Genomic DNA, 22,477 nt, shown 5'->3' on the forward strand with positions numbered 1-22,477 from the left:
CCACAGGTTCTCAATAACTTACCTGCTTATTATTACTTTGCCTATTAGGTTTAAAAGAGCTAAGCATTTTGTATTTTTAAAAAAACATAACAATAAAAGTATATAATCTATTATATGACATGATTATTAGAAATGAATTAAGATTTAAAAGTTTAAAATATAGCCAATTCTTATATATTCAGCAAATCCTTTAAAAGAGCACTGTTCTTCAAAACACCTGCATGCAAAATGCACTTTCACTGCCTTCTCTGAATCACATCCTCCCTACCCCCATCACTGATTAAACCGGCTGGAAATTTAAATATATCTCAGTATTTGTCCAAACAAACATAGAATTAGAAAGATGACTATATCCTCCCAAAGAAGTTACCATTTAAATATTTGTAATGCTGAAATTTATTTTATCCCATGTTTTAAATAACCTAGGCTACAACTTCCTCTTTTGTATAAAAAAAACACCAAAGGTTATTAATTATTTATAATTTATAATTATTATATAAATCTTCATAATCACCTGTAATATTGACTAAGAGTACAGGCCACACTGAAAAGTATCACATTTGAATTTTTATAACTAACAAATAATTCCAGAGATTAAAATAATGGTGAAAACTGTGCTGAGGTTAAATGAGCACTTGTACCCTCCACTTCCATGCTTAAGGATCCTAAAACTAATTCTACATTGTGAAATTTGAGTCCGTTCCTGCCCAGAGTAGCAAGCTTAATGCACCATTAATCCAGTCTGCTCTCAGCCTCCAACTGAAAGAGTCACAGTCACTCGATTTTTAAGGAAATGACAATGCTACAGAAGTACATTCCAGAGGTCTTTTCAAAAAAAGCCATCTAGTGCGCTCCATCTGCATGTGCAATCTGCTTGCGTATTTTCAGCCAGCTTGCACGGGCAGATTAATGCATACAATTAGAAAGCAACCTCACAGGCATTCAATAAACTGCCTTCATTATTACACTCAGGAGAGTCCCTCTGGATGTCAATAAACGCCTAGTTTTCTGCCTGTTAGCTAAATAATTGACAACACTAAAAATCATCAGAAGCAAATGAAGGAAGTCAGGATCAAGGTGTTAAGAAAGAATATCGTAACATTCAATGGAGGTGGTACAGGTTGGTGACACCAGCTTTTTCTCCAGCCCCAGCTCAAGCCTGTGGTTGCCCTTTACTATAGGAAAAAAGGAAAAAAAAAAAGAACCCACTTATTGCTGGCTGGCAATTTGAACCACACATCACAGCCCATGGGAACGCTAGGAAGGACATGAGAAATGGACTAGTTTGAAAGAATTTCTTATTTGTGTTTCTATTTTGTGTTCCTTAGTTTGACAGCATCAGGAGAATCTATTAATCCCGCCCCCCCCCCCCCTTGTTTTTTTAAGGAGCAGCCTGATTGGTCTGGTGAAGTCTTTGCACAGTTAAAATTCTAATGGTTCCCCTAGACAAGTTTTCCACTATACACTAATTCTAAGAAGATCTGATAAAGACTTGATAGTCAACGGATCCACCTTTTCTAAGAAGTCCCTTTCGTATTTCTAGCTCTCGAACGGCCATTCATTTCATGAGCTATTGCTTTTAATTCCAAAAGTCATCCAAAACAAAATACTTAAAAAGGACTCACACATATACCTCTTCTTGTGCCTCTCAATAGGCTTTCAAAATCAATTTGCAATCCTTCTCATTTTTAACCAACTTCTCCTTTTCCTGGTTAACCGAGACTTTCACGATAAGCAGAAGAAAGAGCCAGAGTGAAATGTGCATGTAATTGAATTCAGCTCCACTAAGTGAGGAGGCTGAAGCGAAAGCTCTTTTATTCCTTACAGAAAAAGGGTGATTGATCTCTAGTGTTTAGTGAAACACCAACTCCAGAAACTGGGAGACTTAAAAAAAGGGAAGATGGGAGACACAGCCTCCGAGGGGCTTCTCAGCTCCGAGAACCTTTCCTCTCACCTTACCATTTTAAAACTCTCCAGAGAATGACTTCCTGCAACTTCCCAGTCCTGTACCTAATACTCATCACTGAGAAGCAGGCCTTCCCTTTTCCAATATCAAACTAGTATACCACAGCATAAATCCACTTATTTTTATTTGCGTTGGTTACTCAAGCCCTCATCCCATCATCTTATTTCCCTCAACTCCGACTGGGCCTAGAAATAAATTCTCTTCCTTTCTCTACTCCTCAACAGGGAAGCAATATTACATTAACACCATCCATCTGGGGTCTCCCTCCTGCCACGTCTCTCTTAAGACAGTCAGTCTCCCCTTCTTTCCAGATCCCCACAATCTCCTCATGCCCAAGCCACCTTCCAAAGAAGAGTGGGCTATGGATTCCGTGACTAAAATGAGGGCAACATCCATTTTACCTTAAGGAAAATAGCCTTCACTGGCACTTTTGCCCTACCCCCATCCCATCCCCATCCATTTTCCGGGCTGGGTAGCAGGAGCCAAGTACCTAAACTGGTAGAGGGCAAAGTAACAGGCCACAAGCCTCTTTTTTTACCCCTGCCTCTGAGTCTTAAAGCAAGAAGTAGCTGCTGGTGAAAGAGACCTGATGGGAGGAGAAAACCAGCAGGCTCTGAGCTCTGAGGAAAAAGAACACTAGGGTGGCACATCTGCTTCCTCCAACTTCAGAACGACCTTAAATTCTGTAAATGAGAGACAAGAGTGGGAAGAAGGAAGAGGAGGCTGCCAGAGAAATGAAACTGGGAGTTCAATTAGTAGTTCTGGTAAGACCAAGGAGCTGTGTACAGTCTCTGTGAAATCAACATTGTCTGATCCCATCAGACGAGGCCACTATAGGAAGTATCATTGAATATATGATCTATATTATCATATATTCAAAGACTTTCATGCCACACATAAAGTTACTACATGAAATATTTCATCTTATCCTTACTAGTGGTCTATTGGATAGATACTTTTGTTTGTTTGTTCCTTAGTTAGGATTTTTGAAGTGATAAGTTTCACACTAAATATCAGGCTCAGAAAACAATCTGCTTATAATTTCGAACAAGGCAGAAAATACTGCTTAAATAATTCTTGGAATAGAAACAATAATTGATACATTAAGTTCTGTCTTTAGTGCTAATGTAAACCTTAACATATTTTGTAGGAGGCAAACAAGGTGAAATTTATTTTACACAAAAATTTGGGGGGACTGATAATCTTTGAAGTGCCATGTCAACAAAGGAAGAAGTCAAGTTAGAGATATACTTACTGAACAACATAGACAGTAAAATGGTAACCACCCAAACGATGCTGGAAAACTGAAGATTAAAGTTGGATGAAACCTTAGAGAAGATTCCACCCTCTTAATAACCCAGGTGCTGAAATGAGGACCAGAAAGAATACATTTCTGTGGGATAGATCTTAGCTCTACTTTAAAGAGAAAACTGAGGTTTGAAGAGGTTTAGTAGTTCGTCCAGTCACAGCTGGGGAATGGAATTTAGGACTTTGAACCCAGAAGGACCTAGTTCTAATTCTACCACATCTGGAACGAATCAAGGAGTCAGCCATCTGGTTCTCTAGCTTTTATCTATTCTTTTAAGCAATAAGGGAGGTAACTTAGCTACTAAGAGTCAGGATATGAACTTGTCTTTAACACCTAAGAAAAGAGTAGATTATCTTCATTATAAAGTACATAGTAGTTGCCCTTTATACATATTAGCTGCTCTCATTCACAAGGTACACCAGAAAAATTACTGTGGTATATGGTCACCAATTGGGAATCTTACCAATAAGTCCTAATGATTTCTCAATTCTTGTTTAGAAAAGTATGCATGTATAATAATCTTTAGTCCATTTAAGATAAATCCACTGTTAGTTTAGATCATGTTTGGATAGTTTACTTCAAACACTCTCCTCCTTATCTGATATTTTGGAAGTCAGCATAACTAATAAGAAGTACCCTGGATAACCAAAAAATCAAACCCTCCATGCCATTTATAATGGAGGATTCTCCAATTTAAGAGCACAATTTCTAATTGATGGACTACTAAAGAATAATTTAGTGACAACTGATATTTCCAACCTCAGAACCTTGCTTATATAATGACACAATTATATTACAATTATTTAATTACTATAACAGCCAATAATGCAATACCAGGTGCTGTTTTTGAAAATTTACCATCACATTCAAATTTAAAAGCGGAATGAATCGTGCGCCTATAAATTATGAAGTTCTGAAAGCATTAACTTACTACTGCTGATGTTCTCTAAATGCTTCTCTTCTGAGATCTTCTTGAAGTCTTCTTTTCTCCTCTAGTTTATTGCTCTGAAATTACAAATATCCAAACATAATCTATTAGGGAAATTTTAAACAGAATCATGATATTTACAGTTACCCAAGATCCAAAACCCATAGGTGAACTGCACGGAGTTCCTAGAGGGTATCCCTCATAGAACCCATGAGCCCTGCGCTGGATGTCAGGGGCCCCAGTTATTTCCATGACGCCCCTCGCCCAACTTGACTGGTATAAGCACTGAATCAGTATTTCACATTTTCATTCCTTAGTTCAAACAGCAGCAATACTTACTGTGCTTTCCAAATGCTCGAATGGAAACAGGAAATTTCCATACCAAGTATGTTAAATTAAAATGATAATAAATGGTTCAATAGTTCATGCAAAATGTATATACATTCCACCAAAGCATTGAGGAAGAGAATTTCAATAAGCCAGCCCAAATCCCTTCTGACTGAGAAACAGATACTTGAAGTCGTTGAGAGTCTGAACCACAAACGTCATTTTAAAAAGGCACCCACTCGAATAGAAAAGAGTTCATTTATTTTTTAATTAGTTGTTAGGAGGGCCTAGAGAAAAAGGACGGCTTCATATTCGAGATCACTGTCACCACGGCTCTGGCATATTTTAATCCAACTTAAATAAACTAGGAACGCTTGCTTTTTGCCCACAATGGCACACTGTCATTTCGAAAAACAAAAAAAAACTTGCCTATGAAAAACAAGTAAAACTCATAAACAAGTTCCACAACACAGGAGAGAGATGATGTTTTAAATGAGTCCAAGGGTGACAACAAGCAGCTGGGTTTGCTTTAATAAAAAGCATTGGATCTGCCCATCAGGAAGACCTGTGAATACGGAATTCTGGAAATCAGCACTTCTAAACTCCATATAAGTTTGGCTTCATCTTTCAAAGAGGGGAGAAAACCGTTCCTATTTTTCATTCCATGAACATCTTCATTTGCGCAGAACTATTTACTAGTTCCCATTTTGAAAAGCAAGTGGATGATGATTTCAGTTTTGGGGGGGAAAAAATGAGACAAAATAACCAGAATCAAAGGGGATCAGTTACAATGCAAAGCAATAGGATAATCAATCAGACATAGACTTTCTAGAAACCAAACTAAGAGAGAATTTGAAACGAAATAAACCTGATGCCAAACTAGAAAAAGTCCCGACTCCTGACTCCCAAAATGGTTAACTGTGATGAGCAACCTACACTCCCCGCAAAAAATTAAAAGTAAAATAAACATCAAAGGGGTATAAGACAACGAGGAAGCACTAGGTGTTAATTAAGCTGGTATTAGTAACACTATTCAGAATAGTGAGAAAATACAAAAGACAGAAACTGGGTTCTTTTGGCAAGGTCAGAAATTGAGACGTTAACCAGTTTTAATCTCTTGACTAATAGATTATCACAGTGTGCAACTCACACTACAGTCACACAGTAGCAAAAGTCTATCCAAAAAAAAAGTCTGTTTACACCTCAGTAGAATTCCACAGAGAAGTATTTTGCAAAATACTGGAGGATTTGAGAAATTTTATTCAATGCTCAGCAACATACTGTTTTAGTATAGAATCCAAATGCTTAGATTTAATCAAACTCTATTTCTTTTCATTTAACGGTGTGTTAGGGAGTCACTCAAACATAATTACACTTACATAGAAATGCAGAATGTTAAATCTCTAAGAACATGAGATCCAGAGGAAGAAAATACAGTTATCTGCTCCAGCTCTGCCATTACTAGCTAAGCAACTTTAGGCAAATTATTTAATATCCCTGAATTCCATTCATTCAACAGATCTCATTTATTCAACGGACATTTTTCATATGCCTATTATATGCTGGATACTATTTTAGAGGCGGGGGGTATAGATAGGAAAAGAGGAGTGCCTTCCCTGGAGAAATTCAGAGTCTTGCTGGGGACATAGACAAGAAAGCAACCACGACAGTATGCTAAATGGATTGGGGGATAGAGGCTTGCATATAAGGTCATATAAAGTAGATAAGGGAGTGGTCAGAAATGTTCTCAACAGCTCTACAAGCATTCATTTACTGCCTACGAAGTGGCAGACCCCATGGTAGACACTGGAGCAAAAGTTCAGTGACATTCAGAATGTGGTTTTTCACCTTAGGGTTCATGAATGAGCTGTGGTAGACTGAATCATGTACCCAACAAAAGACATCTTTTTAACCTTAACCTATATACTTGTAGGTGTGAACCCATTTGTAAATAGGACCTTTTGAAGATAATATGAATAATAAAGTGTGGCCAAAATTAATTAGGGTACATCTTAATCCACAGTACTGGATACCTTATAAGGAGAAGAAATACAAAGGAGGTCAATGAGTAGAAACCAGAAACCAGAAGCCAGAAGACACAGAAGTCAGAGTCGAAGGAGGCTGCAGGAGGAGACCAAGGCCATCACCAAGTGATGGAGGCAGAATGCAAGTCAAGGAATTCCAAGAATTGCAGCGAGCCAGCACCAGAATGCCACAGACTCCAAGAGAGAGCATGGCCTTGCTAAGACCATGAGCCAATAAATTCTTGTTGCTTCAGCCAACCCATTATGTGGTATTTGTCATGGCAGCTCTAGCAAACTAAGCCAAGCAGTATACTGGGGGTGTGCTCATTTTTATATGCAGTGGACCCATAGTTTTTTCTGATTCTTCAAGAAGTTGATGACTAAATAGGGGTATAAAAGGCATGGGTCTAAAGAAAGGTAGAAATTCTACAGCCCAGTCTTAATATACAAGCAAGAGTTTTCCAGGACGAGAAGGAGGTGGTGGAATCAGGACTGCTTCACTCCGTTGTGTGGGCTCCTCACTGCCCAGGGGAGCCCTGCAGAGAAGTCCTTCTCATACTTCTAGCTCTCTGTGTTCTCTCTCTCCTGCCTGCCTCCTCCAGTTTTAAGGATCCTTGTGATTATACTGGAACAAACTGGACAATACAGAATAATCTCCCTATTTTAAGGATCAGTTGGTTTAGCAACCTTAATTCCACCTACAAACTTCATCTCCCTTTGCCATGTACAGGTTCTGGGGATTAGGACATGGACATCTTTGTGGGGAGGGGAGCATTATTCTGCTGACCCTGTGGGTCATAAACTCTTTCTAAATCAAAGAGCATCAGCTAGGGAAGCGGACTTGGCCCAGTGGTTAGGGCATCTGCCTACCACATGGGAGGTCTGCGGTTCAAACCCTGGGCCTCCTTGACCCGTGTGGAGCTGGCCCACGCGCAGTGCTGATGCGCACAAGGAGTGTCGTGCCATGCAGGGGTGTCCCCCGTGTAGGGGAGCCCCACACACAAGGAGTGCGCCTGTAAGGAGAGCTGCCCAGCGCAAAAGAAAGTGCAGCCTGCCCAGGAATGGCGCCGCACACACACAGAGAGCTGATGCAGCAAGATGACGCAACAGAAAGAAACACAGATTCCTGTGCCGCTGACAACAACAGAAATGGACAAAGAAGAAGATGCAGCAAATAGACACAGAGAACAGACAACCAGGGTGGGGGAGAAGGGGAGAGAAATAAATAAATAAATCTTAAAAAAAAAAAAAAAAAGAGCATCAGCTATACCATATGCCAGAGACTTCAGCCCTCTGAGGTTTGTGAGGTTTGACTTTGGGATGTGTGCATGGGGGGCAGGGGTAGTACCTCTTCATTGAGAGCTAAGTAGTGGTGTGCTGGTCAACACTGTTTTTTTGTTGTTGTTGTTTAATTATTTTTGAAGATTTATTTATTTATTTATTTCTCACCACTGCCCACCCCCCACCCCTTCTGTTGTTGTTAGAGGCACGGGAATCTGTGTTTCCTTTTGTTGTGTCATCTTGTTGTGTCAGCTCTCTGTGTGTGTGGCACCATTCCTGGGCAGGCTGCACTTTCTTTCGTGCTGGGTGGCTCTCCTCATGGGACACACTACTTGTGCGTGGGGCTCCCCTATGCGGGGGACACCCCTGCGTGGCAGGGCACTCCTTGCACGCATCAGCACTGCACATGGGCCAGCTCCACACGGGTCAAGGAGGCCCGGGGTTTGAACCGCAGACCTCCCATGTGGTAGACGGACGCCCTAACCACTGGGCCAAGTCCGCCGCCGGTCAACACTGTTTTAACAACCCATTCTGGCAGGGAGGAGGGTAGGTTGACTTGTAGCACTTACTGATTTCCACGTTATAAATACTTCAACCATGGTGATTTCAAGCTACCAATGTGAAGGCAATTAGCTCACAAAACTCCTGAAAACTGACCCATCCACTCTAGGCTGCAGCACACTACCGGAAGTAGATATAACATCAACACTTCTCTAGGCGGGGAACGCCAGCACCCCAAAGCCCTGCCCAAATGTTCCTGTTCACACACAGGATTGGCTCTTCCTGGGACTGACACCACCAGAGGCCAAAGAGCTGGCTGCCGTTCACACCCCCTGCTTATCGAGGATTCAGAGAACACCCATAGATGCAGGCAGTGGCCCAGGCTACTCTCCCATCAGGATCCCCTGGACTCAGCGTTGCACCCCAGGGGGTGACCCATCAGGCTGCGCCCAGCAGCCGGCCTCTGGTGACCCCTCTTGGGGAGGGAAAACTGAAGGACAAGCTGAGACCTGGGCTACGCGGAAGCCAAGCTGGAGGGCTCTGCGGGGATGGGTGCTTGCGGGGGACAACAGGCTGCTTGGCTGCTGCTTGGCTCAGAGCTCCCGGGCAGCAGCCAGTTGCCTGGGGAGGAGGGAGCCGCTGTGCGGGCTGGTCACACGCCTGTGTGCTGTGCATCGTGACGAAGAGGTGTCCCGTCGGCACAGCCATTATCACTTCTTTTGGCCGTTTCATACTGGCAACGTGGAGTGTGCCATTTCTAGACGGCTACTGCCCACTTTTCTTTTACTCGACACCAGCTACTAAGTAGACTTACATTTAGAAAGAAAAGCCCCAGATTCCTAGACCACAGCAAGTGGTAGGCCAGGGGGCTGTGCCGGCCGGTCAGCCAGAGAACCTGCCAGAGAAATGTGTGCATAGACGGGGCAGGTCCTTCCTGCTCTTGGAAGGGATTTTAGATGAATGCTCCTCGATGGTTATGTGGACAGGAAGCCTCTGCAGAGCTTGTGAAAGGTTCTGAATCAGAAGGTCAGAGTGTGACCCATGATTCTGGATTTCCAACAAACTCTAGTTCTGCCAATGCAGCTAGCCCCAGGACCTCGCTTTGAAGAGCGAGCGTCTACACCGCAACTCACTCGGTATCGTTACATTCATCACATAAGAGAAGGCAGCCCAACTGAGATTTCTGTATTTAATGCTCTATGTCTACTGTTACAGTATAGCTTGGAAAGGGACAAAATCTACTTTTACTCATGCAAAAGAAAATAGTTGCAGCCACTAACATTTCTGAATAGTCTAGGTTATTTGACCTGTGAAGGAATGAGTTATAGATAACCCACAAGCTGGCCCATCATGGATATTAAATAACAAGGAATAAATGGCTTGTAGGATAAGGGGTTGCAACTCAATAAATCTTCAGGTTCTGCACGCCTCTTAATTCAGTTCCTGGTGATGATTCAATGCTTTTCTTTGTTCTGCCTGAAATGCAGGGGCGCTGTGCTGTACCGGGAGTGCCTCCTCCTCAATCACGAGACCGAAGTGTGAACCTTCTTTGGGAGGAGAAAATGGGGGTAGGAAGAAGATTTAGATGAAGAGAGAAAAGAGGAGGGACTAGAGAAGTAGGAAGAGGGAGAAAGAGACACACAACCCCTGGCCTAAAAAATGTTATTGCAACCAAAATCTTTTCAATGAAGGGGTAATGGCAATCGGAAACAGCTTGCTGAATCAAATTTTGTAAGCCAGGTTAAAGCACTCTTCAGTTTACCCCGCTGCATTTTATTATAGGTTATGACTCACAGTTCCTCATAGGCAAGACCAGTCTCCTGCCCACCCCCAGAGCCGACCTCTTTCCACCGCAGGGATGCTTGTGGCTCTCGGAGAAGAGGAGGGGGTGCTACAGACAATTTTACAGGAACAGCTCAGAGAGGCCTGGAGGCCGTGCAAGGTCACACAGCACAGCAGGACACCTTCCAAGAAAGCCTTAACAGTCTGCTCTCCCAGCGTGGTGGAGGGCACCTCGGGGAAGGGAGACTCATCTCCTCCCGTGTGTCCCATAGGCCATTGGCCGTTGGCTTCGTTAACTTCAACTGGGAAGATATCTGTTGCTTGGTAACCAGATTTAATCACTGACCAATGCTAAATCTTTTTAAGGGGGGGAAGGGGAAGCAGAAATAAAAATTGTATTACCTTGACTGACACCTGCAGTAGGTGTTAGCAGGACTGTCAGTATCAGGGGAAATCCCCACCCCAAACCTCCAACACTGAAAACCCACTGCAGCGTCAGCTCTGGGGGGAGCAGCAGGGGGAGGTGGGGTAGAACAGAGCATTCTCCCTCCTTCTCTGTTGGGCATTTCTAAAAGACTGTTTCCCCCAAACCCCAGAAAGAGTATCAAAACGGAAAACATCAATTTGTGGTTTAGACTAGAGCACATACTAATAAATGCACGCCTTTTTGTTTATCTGTAGAAAAGGCACAGCCCCCACGATTGCGCTCATCCTAGGAAATTCGGTGTTTGAATGGAAGGATGGCAGCGTTCCCCTGAAGGCCGCTGCTGCTAGCCGCTTTGCCTCTGTTCAAACACACCTTTACCGCTTTGCACACTTCCGAGGCCAGCCTGCCTGGGTTCAAATCCCACCTCTTCTACTTACTCGCTGGGTACCCTCAGCAGGTTATCTATCCTTACTGTGTCCATTTCCTTATTTATAAAATCAGGTAATAAGAAATATGAACTTTGTTATTGTGAGGATTAAATGAGTTACAACATGGACAGTGTGTAGGAGAGAAACTGGCACCTGTTTGTGTTCAGTAAATGCTAGCTACTCATCCCCTCCATCAACTTACCTTCTCTCTCTGAATTGCCTTCATTTTTTGGATTTCAGCTTCCTCGGCTGCTTTCTTGATTCTTATAGATTCTTCTCTTTTTAGCTAAATTGTATTGAGATTACAGAGGACAAAAAGTTACCATTTTTCATCTGAACCTTTGGAATACAAAATTATGATGAAAGGCAAATTACAGTATTGTTTGTGCTATACCTCGCCATGATTATAGGTTGTTCCTTCAAGCCACAGTGATCATAGAGAATGGAAGCTCCTGCTCATGAAATTTTACTTTTGTTTTCCTTCCTTAGTTTCTCCCTCTCTCTCTCTTCCTCTGTCTCTCTCCTTTCCTGTCTCTCTCTCTCCCTCTCTCCCTCTCTCTTTCTCCCTCTCTGTCCCTTCCTGTCTCTCTCTTTCTCACTCTCTCTCTCTTCCTTCCTGTCTCTCTCTCCCTCTCTCTCTCTCTCAGTTGGGGAGAATGGGTTTGGATAATTTTTCCTGATTGTAAAACTCATAGTGCTAATTGTTAAAATCACAGGGTGTCTTAAATCATTTTGAACTGCTTCTATGACTAGCATGGGCCAAACAAATCCACATTCTTGGAACGTGCAAACATAGTAGAGGATTAATTTAAAGTAGAAAGATAAAGCATCCCCTTATTCAAGGATCCTGGTTGGCTTGGAGAATTCTAGGCACTCATCACTTCTCGCTTTCTGATTGCTTTGACTCCAAGGGTTTCCTTCTGCAATTGCTTTAAAGGTTTTATGCTTTTGGTAAAGTAACAGCATTATTTCATGATTACTTCAAAGTTCTGGTACTCAAATTCCTTGCCAAAATTAAACCCAAAGAGATGGATTCTGACCTTTTGCCGGTATTTAGACTGCATCTGCTGAAGTTGTTGTTTCTGTCGGACTTCAGCCTCTGATTGGCTTCCACCTAAGGAAAAAGTCATAAAGGTAGAACGTGAATATTCAGCTGATATATCTGCTCTCAAAGGCAAATTAATATAAGATGAGTCTACAACATCAGTTTCTTTAACATTTTCATACCCCTGGAAATTAAAGTGTAACTAGTTGTGCTGGGTTTTTTTAAAATATGACATTAAAGAATGGTAATTGCTTAAAAAAGAAACAGAGCTGGATGGAAGGAGGAAGTCATATTCCTAAAAAGAGAGTACAATCCTCCTAAGGTTTTTCAATCATTTTACTTAGATTGAAATCATACCAAAGGGACAGGGGAACCAATGAAAAATAGTATGCCTGCCTTCAAATCTAAAACATTCCTCCTGTTTGATCCTTTAATTGGCCATCCTTTAATCCAATAAAGGAGATTATTCAATAGCTTTTCTTCTTCTAATCCTATTTTCCTATATTCAAGTAGCAAAACTTAGTCCTTAGAGATATTGCTACTGGACAAGTACAGATGCTTTATAACCTAGTTTTTAATAGGACAATGGGCATTTTCCAGTTAGTAATTCACAATATTAATTCATATTATTTATTGTTCTTTCCTTAGGTATTCAGGAGAATATGAGTGTTAGATTATTTGTTTTCTCTCTTGAACGTGACATAATTTGGGACCAGAAATCCTTGCAGCTTGACAATCACCTGAGAATTGATGTTTAGGGCTTTTTCTCAGTGTTCATGCAAGCCTAGTGTGGCTATTATAAAGAATCCTTTGAAATAATTCTCTGGTGCTTTGGTCACTAAAAGTGTCAGTCCTCTGAAAGAAGATGCATGAAAACATTTGCATTCACTATAATTTTTATAATTGAACCAATTAAGGTATCATAGGGACTTTCCTTCTGATTTGGTTTTAGCCCTACAATCTCTGATGCAGAGGGTAAGGGAGATAAGTGAGAAATAGTGAGGATTACTGAAGCTTTTAGCTAATGTAACAGCCATTTCTATTATCTCCTAGAACCATTTTAATAGTTTAGGGGTAGAGGAGTAGTGGGGGAAGGAGATGAAAATGAGAAGAAATGGAGAAAACCAGATACCTAAGCATTTGCAGGTTTTGCCCAAAATTCATCTCAACATTTAATACATTCCAGAATTTTCTTTCCTATCCCCTGACCCCTGCCTCTCCACACTACCTGGCCACTCCTAGATACCTTATCTGACAGGAAGGTGAAATGGAATAAATAACAGTGGGATGATTATGATGATATTACTTCCACTCATCAAATGATTTCCAAAGTAGGCTAATTTTTGCCTATATAGTAGAAAAAATACTTTTCTAAAACTACCGTGACCATAGGTGGCCCCTCAGTGTGGATGAGTTTGTATTAACTAAATCTGTGGCAGCTGCATGTCCAGCCCTTTGTGGTCTCAGCTGGGGCTAGAACAGAAGAGGGAAGACAAGACAAGAATGATTCAGCTCAGGTGGTATCCCCTCTGAAGGACTCAAACACCCAGCAGAGGCGCCCCGACAGTCCACCACCCTGGCAGTACGCGCACCAGAGGCCCAAAGGTCTCTACCTTTAGAAATGAAAACAGAGGTGGCACTTCTCTTTAGACCCACCGCTGGGTCCCCAGCTCACCACATCGTACTTTTGGCATTGGCTTTCCATTCATTTTTTTCCCCACCTTTAACTGCCACAACTAACAGGCTTGTGCTAGCTTTTATTTTACTCCCAACCTGCCTAGTGCTATGACAGGTCATGCGTGGCGCTCCAGGGAGGCTTTCTTCATAGCTGATTATCTAACGGGTTTAAATTAGTTGGCAATTAAGCCATCACTCTATTCCCAGATAAATATGGCATTTGCAGAAAATCAGAAATGACAATATACCTACGCACTTGAGTCTTCAGCTTTAAATGCATTTCACCCCCAAGTAGCCCAGTGACGAAACAACCCTTACCATACATTCACCGACAGGCACATACGTGCAAGGGGCTAACAGGTCCTTGGGTGGCCCTGCCCTCCCCATTCAGGAAGCCGGTTTGCTTGCTTACCTAGCCGCCTGGGCAGCAGGTTCACGGGTTTAGCTCTATTCTGCTCCTTCCACTTCTCCAGGTTCTCCAGCTCTTTCTCAGCAACTGAACCAGGTGAGAAACAACTCATCAGTTATGGGACTCTGAAGAGGAAACTGGTCTCTTCAGAGCATAAAAAAGAAACGACCTATGGTAGGGCAGTGAACTGCACATGAGCAGGCGAGTCATCTAGAAAGGAAGCCCACCATCCAGCCCCAGCCTTTGGGGCGCCGGAGGCCTCCTCCCAGGGCACAGAGGGTTCAAAGCTGAAAAACAACCTGAACTCCTCCTAGCACAAAGGAGGTCAGTGTTCCCTCCTACACTGGCATTCTATGCCAAATTAATTTTAAAGGTTTCCTGTGGAAAATCTGTACACAGCCAGAGTATTGACATGCCTACAAGAATTTCTCACCCGCAGGTAAACACATATCCCCAGAAAGTTCTGATGTGCACATTCACTTTAGTCTCATTATTTACCCAAGCTTATTGCAACTAGGAATTCCCCTAGGCCTGGGGCTTCTTAACCAGGGGTCTTGAAGATTCCAGGGGAAAGAGTTCAGGGGGTCTGTGAGCTTGAATTGAACATTTTAATTTAAAGACATGCTGATGTTGAGTGTCTTAAAACTATCTGCTGCTAAATTCTCAGAAGGGGACTGTGGTTTCCACCTGACTGGCAAAGGAGTCCATGGCATAAATAAAGGTTACGAACCCCTGCCCTAGGCAGAGGCTGCTCCCCTGTGGAGGCCAGCTGGCTCCCCAAATCCTCCATCCAGGTGACAACGGCAGGTGCCAGAGAGATGTCCTTTCTTCTCACCTCTGATGTCATCTCTGCTTTAGACCTGTTTGCTCCAAATGTCCATTTATAGCATTTTTTTAATATTAGGGAAGAAGAAACTTCTGAAACATCCCAAAAGCTACACAGATCCCCTGGAGACTTCCACTCCTGTGAAGTATATAAATCAAAGGCTTGTAAGATGCCAGAACTTTGGGGTTCTGCTGGTTAGGTGTCGGCACAGGTTGTGGTTACCAGATTCTGCACTGACACACCTGCACCACCCAAAGGGGGATACCTGCCGGGGGCAGGGTGCTCTTTAGAGAGGTGCTTTGCTGCAGTGCCCTACTGTCCATCCTGGGTCACAAATCTAAATGCCCTACCAGCAACCTCCTAACGAAGGAGAGTATAGAGTCTTATCAATAACCCCACAGCCGAGGGCATGACTTGGACAAGCCTCATAATTCCTTTGTGAACTAAAACGTTTTAGCTCTCCTTCCAATTATAAAATCAAAAGCTGTCTTTAATGGCAGCCTTTATATCTGCCATACAACTTCACTTAAGCATGATATAGATTCAGTAAGTGCAGTAAGCACAAAAACAAATAAGACATGATTCCTGCTCTCAAGGACCTTATAATCTAGAGAAGGAAATTGAAGCACACAAATAAAAACATCTGGAGATAGACTCCAATCATTCCAAAAATTATGGGAGTACAAGGCTAAAGAATTATTGCCTTAAGGAAGGATAGAGCAGATGAAGGTGGTACAAATTATTTCATAATCTAGTGGGTAGATAGCTTGCCTGTTTCAAAAGCACTTGTAAAAATATCAGCAGTCAGCCCAACTTTAAAAGAAACGAGATGGGTCTTTGGGCAAAAGGTGTGAATTTATTTAAGTTGGACAGAAATCTGAGATTTACAGTCACCCTAGGTGATCTATGAGTAGAGAAACAATTGAGAAGCAACAATAATAATCTTAAAAAGTTACTAAAAATGCTAAAGTTAAAAAACATGAAAACCTGTACAGAGACTGGTGGGTCTCTACAATCAGAAAATAAAAATACTTCAGACCAAAACAATCTAATTGGACTCTATAAGAAAAAGAGAAATATTCTGAACACGAAATGAAAGAATATACATACTCCTTTGTATCTGACTTCTTCGGTTTTCATTTGGTGCTATCAGAGTATATGCGCCTGGGCTAGAACAAAGAGGAAGAATTGCTTATTATCATGAAAAATTACAATTCCTATAAGCTACCAGATAGTCATCCTTCTAAGGTACTCTCCTTATCACCTTCACCATCAGAAAGGTACTCCAGAAAAGGTGATTAAGGCCAGGCCTGCTCTCCAGGAGCTTAGGATCTAGCTGTCAAACAAATCGAACGTGTGCTGCCAAGCATAAAAATACAAAGCAGCGGATGTAGCGCCCCAGGTGAGTGCTGCCCCACTGGACTGCCTTTGTTGGGCTCCACTGCCCATTGTAGACGTCTCTTGTGGCAAGTTCCCTCTGAGATGGCTCTTGACTGGCCTTCTCTTCCAGGGAACAGTGTGGGGTCTACAGGAAACGCTCGTGCGGCCATCTGCAATGCAGCCACCTCCTCCTGAGGAACGATCTGAGTAGCCACCAGGCCACCGTCTCGGGCCTGAGGTGTAGACTTTCCCAGGCATGGATCCACTGGGTCCCTCCTCCCGGGGACCCAGGTTGAACATAATTAGGAGCTCGCAGAAGCAAAAGGGCCACTTCTGGGGGGACAGGGAATGCCATCGCTGAAGCAAGGATATTCAACCCAGAGTTGCTGGGAAGCTGGTAAAGCATCGTGAGCTTCTGAAGGCAGGAGCAGGGCTTGATTCATCATCGTATCCCCGACACCTGGCACAGTGCCTGCGCAAAGTAGCTGCTTGATAAATGTGGATGAACTAGAAATGAAATGATGCCACAGAGCCACAGTCTGTTCGTCTGTGCTGGGGGTGGCCCTCCTTTGACATGATGTATGTGGCCCCATAGGAGTGTGAATACTTGAGTAGAGCAAATATATAGGGCAGCACCAGACTGCAGCATCCATGAAGGTGCAATTTTAGGGGAAAGGATGAAGATATAAACATAACCATTTTATAAAGGTAGATACTCTTAGTAATCTCTCTCTTCAATGTGCCATGTACAATTTCAAAGGGCAAATTAGCAAAGAGTGAACAGGAGAGGCCAAAAGAGCTGATTAACAGAAGCCATTTCTTCCTTATCTCATTATTTTCCTTGCAGTGAGCCTTCAGCCAGCTTCAAACTGGGCTTTAATTTTAGACTTGTAAATGTGAGGTGTGCAACCACCTTTGCATGCAAATGGGACTGCTGGATGCCCAATTACCTAATGTATATCAGCAGACATTGCATGTGTAGCCTAGTGTGCAAACAACGTTATGAATACAAAATTAGGAGGCTGCTGCCGGAAATTAATCTCTTGTCCGTTACATATTCTTTGTTCACCCTAAGATTTTTCACTCCTCAATTGCCAGCACTTTACAGGAACTTGGGAGCTGCAACTCTGTGGGTAGTACCTGCAAACTTGAATAAGACACAATGGTGAGCCATTCTGCAGAGTTTCAAAGATGAATCGCTAGATACTGAATATAAATGCCAACTGTGAAAATGCTGCAAAGCCTTCAGTGTCTGCTAGCATAGTGATATCAATTTTCTCCTCCAACAAGGATCTGGCTATATTGCAGATCAGGAGTTATGAAACTTTAGCATGCATCAGAATCACCTGGAGGGCCTGTTAAAGGTTAGGGTTTCTGACTCAGCAGGTGCTTTGGCATGGTGGACCAAGAACTAACATTTCTAACAAGTTGCCAGATGATGCTAACGTTCCTGATCTGGGGACAACACTTTGAGAACCACTGGTATAGCTCAAACTGCCTTAGAATATTTGAGCTCAAAGGGAATTTTTGGATTAAGAAATCCTTGATACAGGTCCAGAGGTTAAATCAGATGCCTAAGACTACTAAGTTAATTGAAGCAACAGTGTTGAAACTCAAACACAGGACTTTTGACTTCTGCCAGTGAGCTGTCTGCAACTATTTAACTCAACATACAAAGCTTAAAATACAATAGGCCTTTAACTTCAACAAAAATATCACAATATCGTTGTTCTCTATAGTGTGTAAAATTGTTTTAGTTGTATTTTTACCACATTCTTAATACCCTGTAGTAGAAAAACATTCCTGTATTTATATTGTTAACCACTTCTTTGATGGAACTTATACTTTAGTTAGGAACAATTCATGAAACTACTGGCACATACCATAAGAAGATCCAGCCAAGTATAAAATGTGATGATATTAGTCAGAGTTCCAAGGCAGAAGAGCTTCCCAGAGGTCCCAGGGGAGACAAAATTTCAGGGAAGAATAACAAGTGAGGCATTAAGGATAGGCTCTGACATGGCAAAAGTGTTTCCTTGCTAGGACTTTACTAAGAGCAGCTTCACAAAGAATTTTTCAAGTTCCATGGATCTTTCTTATGGAGAGTTCAAAAAAGGTTTGGAAAGAGAAATCAATCAGTTTGTTAAAAAAAAAAAGAAATTATTCTAGAATTTCTAATCTATGTTTTAAGTCTGACAACGTTATAATAGAATGTTTAGTCTTAGAACAGGACCATGGGGGAAGTCTTAGAACTTGGCCCAATGGACAGGGCATCTGTCTACCACATGGGAGGTCCGCGGTTCAAACCCCGGGCCTCCTTGACCCATGTGGAGCTGGCCCACGGGCAGTACTGATGCACGCAAGGAGTGCCGTGCCACGCAGGGGCGTCCCCCGCGTAGGGGAGCCCCACGCGCAAGGAGTGCGCCCTGTAAGGACAGCCGCCCAGCACGAAAGGAAGTGCAGCCTGCCCAGGAGTGGCGTTGCACACACGGAGAGTTGACACAATAAGATGACGCAACAAAAAGAAACACAGATTTCCAGTGCTGCTGATAAGGATAGAAGCAGTCACAGAAGAACACACAGAGAATGGACACAGAGAGCAGACAACTGGGCAGGGGGGGAGATAAATAAATTAAAAATAAATTAAAAATAAATTAAAAATAAATAAAAAAAAAAAAAGAACAGGACCATGGCCGATACAGGGCCAATGTGTCTAGCTTACAGGGACATGAAAAGAGGGAAAGACTTATCTACTTACTTCGCTTTTAATTGAAAGCATTTTAACGTAACCCTTAAACTCAAGGGCAGTGGTCCCAGAAATAAGCATTTTACATTAGAGAGTTCCTTAGCACTATTTTATCGGCTAACAGTGCCAAATCTAAAACATTTTATAATACCTAGAAGAAAACATCTCCCAGTAATGGAGCTCCTATTCCTCTTACTTGCTATAGGAAAAGGATCTGCTTTTTCCTTTTTAATACCACAAGACAGAGTGCAACGCCTTTGTAGATACAAGTATTCATCCCTTCTCTTTTAGCTTTTCTTGACATGAAGAGCAAGTATCCCTTAACCATGTTGTCAGCCTAAGCGTTCCCACCCACAGGAAAGGCCTCCTGTTCTAACCGCAGGGTCATCCTTTTCAACAGTCTCATTCTTAGCTGCTGATCTAGACAAGCTCAACCCGTCTATATTTAGAATTCTGGTCATCTCCCGATTAAGCAATGTTCAAACTACTGAAATTAATGTATATCTTTGAAAATGCATTTCCTTAATTGCCTCATTGAAATTTAATGAACTATCTTCATTTGTAAGATGATTTTCACTTTCCAATAGCACATCAATGAGATATACTAAGGGGGAACATATGAAAGAATAGCACAAGACAAATAGAAAAAAAAAATTTTCTGTACCGTAAGAAAATAAAAACGTATAAAAGAGAAAGCTACTTAAGAAATCTTTTTCTTATGAGGTCTCTCCTGAGCTGCACAACTGCTTCTCTTGGATGCCTTCTTGCACAATTTTTATAACTTCTCATCAGTAAGCACTCAGTGAAATAATAAGTACCATGTTGAAGTTGTGAAAAGTATCTTGACTGGCTAAAAGTAGTACATAAATATATCCCCTGGTGTGTACAAACTGCAGCAGACGCAATTTAAATTTCTAATTAGGAATACCACTGGTTTGATAGAAAAAGAAATCTAGCCAAGAACAAATTTCAGAAAGAGCTCAAAGATTCCGTTACAAACAGATAATATGACTCTGAATAGTACGATACGTGAAGTATAAGTAGGTCTACAAAAGTTCATTAGAGGTTTTCATAATTCATGAAAATCTTACCCTTGTGTGTGCATAAATTGAAAAAAAAAAAAGAACAGTATTTGGTTAACCAAAGGCAGCAGATGGAGACTTTTTTGGGGATGTGGTTTCCATACTGATTTTTGTTGTATGATCGTCAATGCAAGTACCTGAAACTTAACTTTTTTAGCCAGTATGGGCTCAAATTTTTTTAAGCATTCAGGTCTTCAAGAATTCTTTTTAAAGATACTGAATTGTCAAGAAAAATATGAAATGACAAGATTAGGCTACATAAATCCTGCCTGATCCCCAGGCTCATCACAGCAAACCTTGCTCCAGCCCTGCACATCCTGAGTGTGAAAAACGTTGCTTGGCACACCCCATGCCCGTTAGTCCTCCAATCCGCATTAACCCGCAGCTCCTGTTAGGGGGCTGACTAGACACCCTGGGGGGAAATGTAAATAAAGAAGGCTCATAGGATGGCTTCAGGAAAATTAAAAAGAGGTGCCCCTCCCCTTCTTAGGCTCCCCTTGCAGGTCCCTGGCTTAGTGAGCCTGCAAACCCACCGTGGTCAGCACAGCGCTGGTGCCGAACGGCCTGGCTCGGAACCCCAGGTCTGTTGCCTCGCCACTGCACAACGAGGAGCAAGCCGCCTAGTGTTCCTCGTTTTTTTTTTCACCTTCAAAATGGGGATAACAACCATCTCCCTCAAAGCAGAGAGCAAGCACTTAGGAAATCACAAGTGTTCTACTATGATTGCCTATTATTGGTACTGTTTCAGCCCTAAACTGCCTACCTTTAGGTTTTATATGAGAAAAACAGAGCCATCTATGCGGAAGACACCTATTTGGGGCACCTCTCTTATTATATGTAATTATAATACAGTTATAATATGTATTATGCATATCTAATGGATACCTTTTTTATAATATATAAAATGTAAAATTGTAATATAGAACTATACATTATAACTACATATAAAATATAGATAACATACAATTATTCTATATGTAATAGACACCTATTTAGTTACATGTAATGGAATCTAATCCTGAATCACTGGTACATCTCCATTTTCAGGTTGTGACTAAATTCTTTTGTTGAATCTTCTTCCACAAATACACATAGTTTTTCAACTTATCTTCTTAAATTCTTGGTTCTGGCATCTATATACTGGGTTCCTGATTCTTGTCTTTGTTCTGTGTCCTAGAAATAATAAGAACCATTGCCTGAAACAAAGTGGTATTGATAAAGAATATCCAATTAAAGATTAGTAAATATTTTTACCCTACCACTGTTTTGAACTCAGACTTTTTCCCTTTTATTATTTTTTGAAGTATAATACACCTACAGCACACTGCACAAATTTAAAGTAGACAGCTCCATGCCAAATTTTTTAATTTCTCTAGATTCCAAAAGAGAAAAGAAAAAAAAAAAAAGAGGTAGGGAGGCACTTTTAGGATCCTTCCTGAAATTCTTGCTCCTCAATTTTTTCCTTTGAAAAATTTCATATATACCAGAAAAATTAAAATATTAGTAAAATGGAAAACCCATATGCCATTTATATTCACCAATTGTTAATATTTTGCCACATTTGCTTCTCTCCCTCTTCTCCTTTTCTTGGTTATATTTTTCTGAATCATATGAAAGTAAGCTGCAGAGGTCACAACTCATCATCCTGGATACTTTAGCAAAAATTGTCTAAAAAAAAGACATTTTCTTTTTTAATCATAATAACATTTTCACACCCAAGAAATTTAATATTGATACAATACTGTTTAATAGTCCATCGATATTCATACTTCCCAAATGTTCTTTCTTACTTCCTCCCCACTCCTGCCTCATCTGGGATCCACTCCAGAATTACACATTTCTATTGTTTGACAGGCTCTTTAGATTTCTATATTCTAGTAAAGTTTCACTGATTTTTTTCTTCCTTTCATAACTAATATAGTTAAGGCTCCAGGTAAATTGTCTTAGAGAATGCCTCACACCTGCATTTTTCTGACCATATGCTCATGGTTAGTGTTTTACAATGGACTGGCTTAACAACAGGGATTTATTGGCTCACAGTTTCAGGGGCTAGAAGGCTGCCTCGCTTCCTTCCGGGTAAGTACCTCCTGTCTGGTGACTAATTCTTGGGGTTCTGTGGCTTTTCGGTCACATAGCCATGCACGCGGCAGTGTCTTCTCCTTTCTCTTCTGGCTGCTCTCTGGGTGTCCAATTTCCTTTGCTTACAAGGACTTCAGGCACATTGGACTAAGGCGTGCCCTCATTCACACCGGGCACACTTTAATAACATCTTCAAGGATCCTCCTGACAAAGGGGTCCACACCCACAGGACCAGGGGCTGGGACCTCAACAAGCCTTTT

The 22,477-nt window shown here is 41.7% G+C and overlaps 1 protein-coding gene across 1 annotated transcript in view; it reads right to left on the reverse strand.

Moving 5' to 3' along the window:
• Positions 1 to 22,477, reverse strand: part of EPSTI1 (epithelial stromal interaction 1) — a 106,719-nt gene that overhangs the window by 75,792 nt on the left and 8,450 nt on the right. The window contains exons 2-6 of the mRNA XM_023590265.3: positions 16,041 to 16,099; positions 14,108 to 14,191; positions 12,014 to 12,087; positions 11,176 to 11,259; positions 4,207 to 4,280 (exon numbers count right to left, since the gene is read on the reverse strand). Coding sequence (XP_023446033.2) covers positions 4,207 to 4,280; positions 11,176 to 11,259; positions 12,014 to 12,087; positions 14,108 to 14,191; positions 16,041 to 16,099 — 375 coding nt within the window. The remainder of the gene's footprint in view (positions 1 to 4,206; positions 4,281 to 11,175; positions 11,260 to 12,013; positions 12,088 to 14,107; positions 14,192 to 16,040; positions 16,100 to 22,477) is intronic.

The sequence above is a fragment of the Dasypus novemcinctus genome, chromosome 15 (genome assembly GCF_030445035.2).
Source record: "Dasypus novemcinctus isolate mDasNov1 chromosome 15, mDasNov1.1.hap2, whole genome shotgun sequence".
Taxonomy (NCBI): Eukaryota; Metazoa; Chordata; class Mammalia; order Cingulata; family Dasypodidae; genus Dasypus; species Dasypus novemcinctus.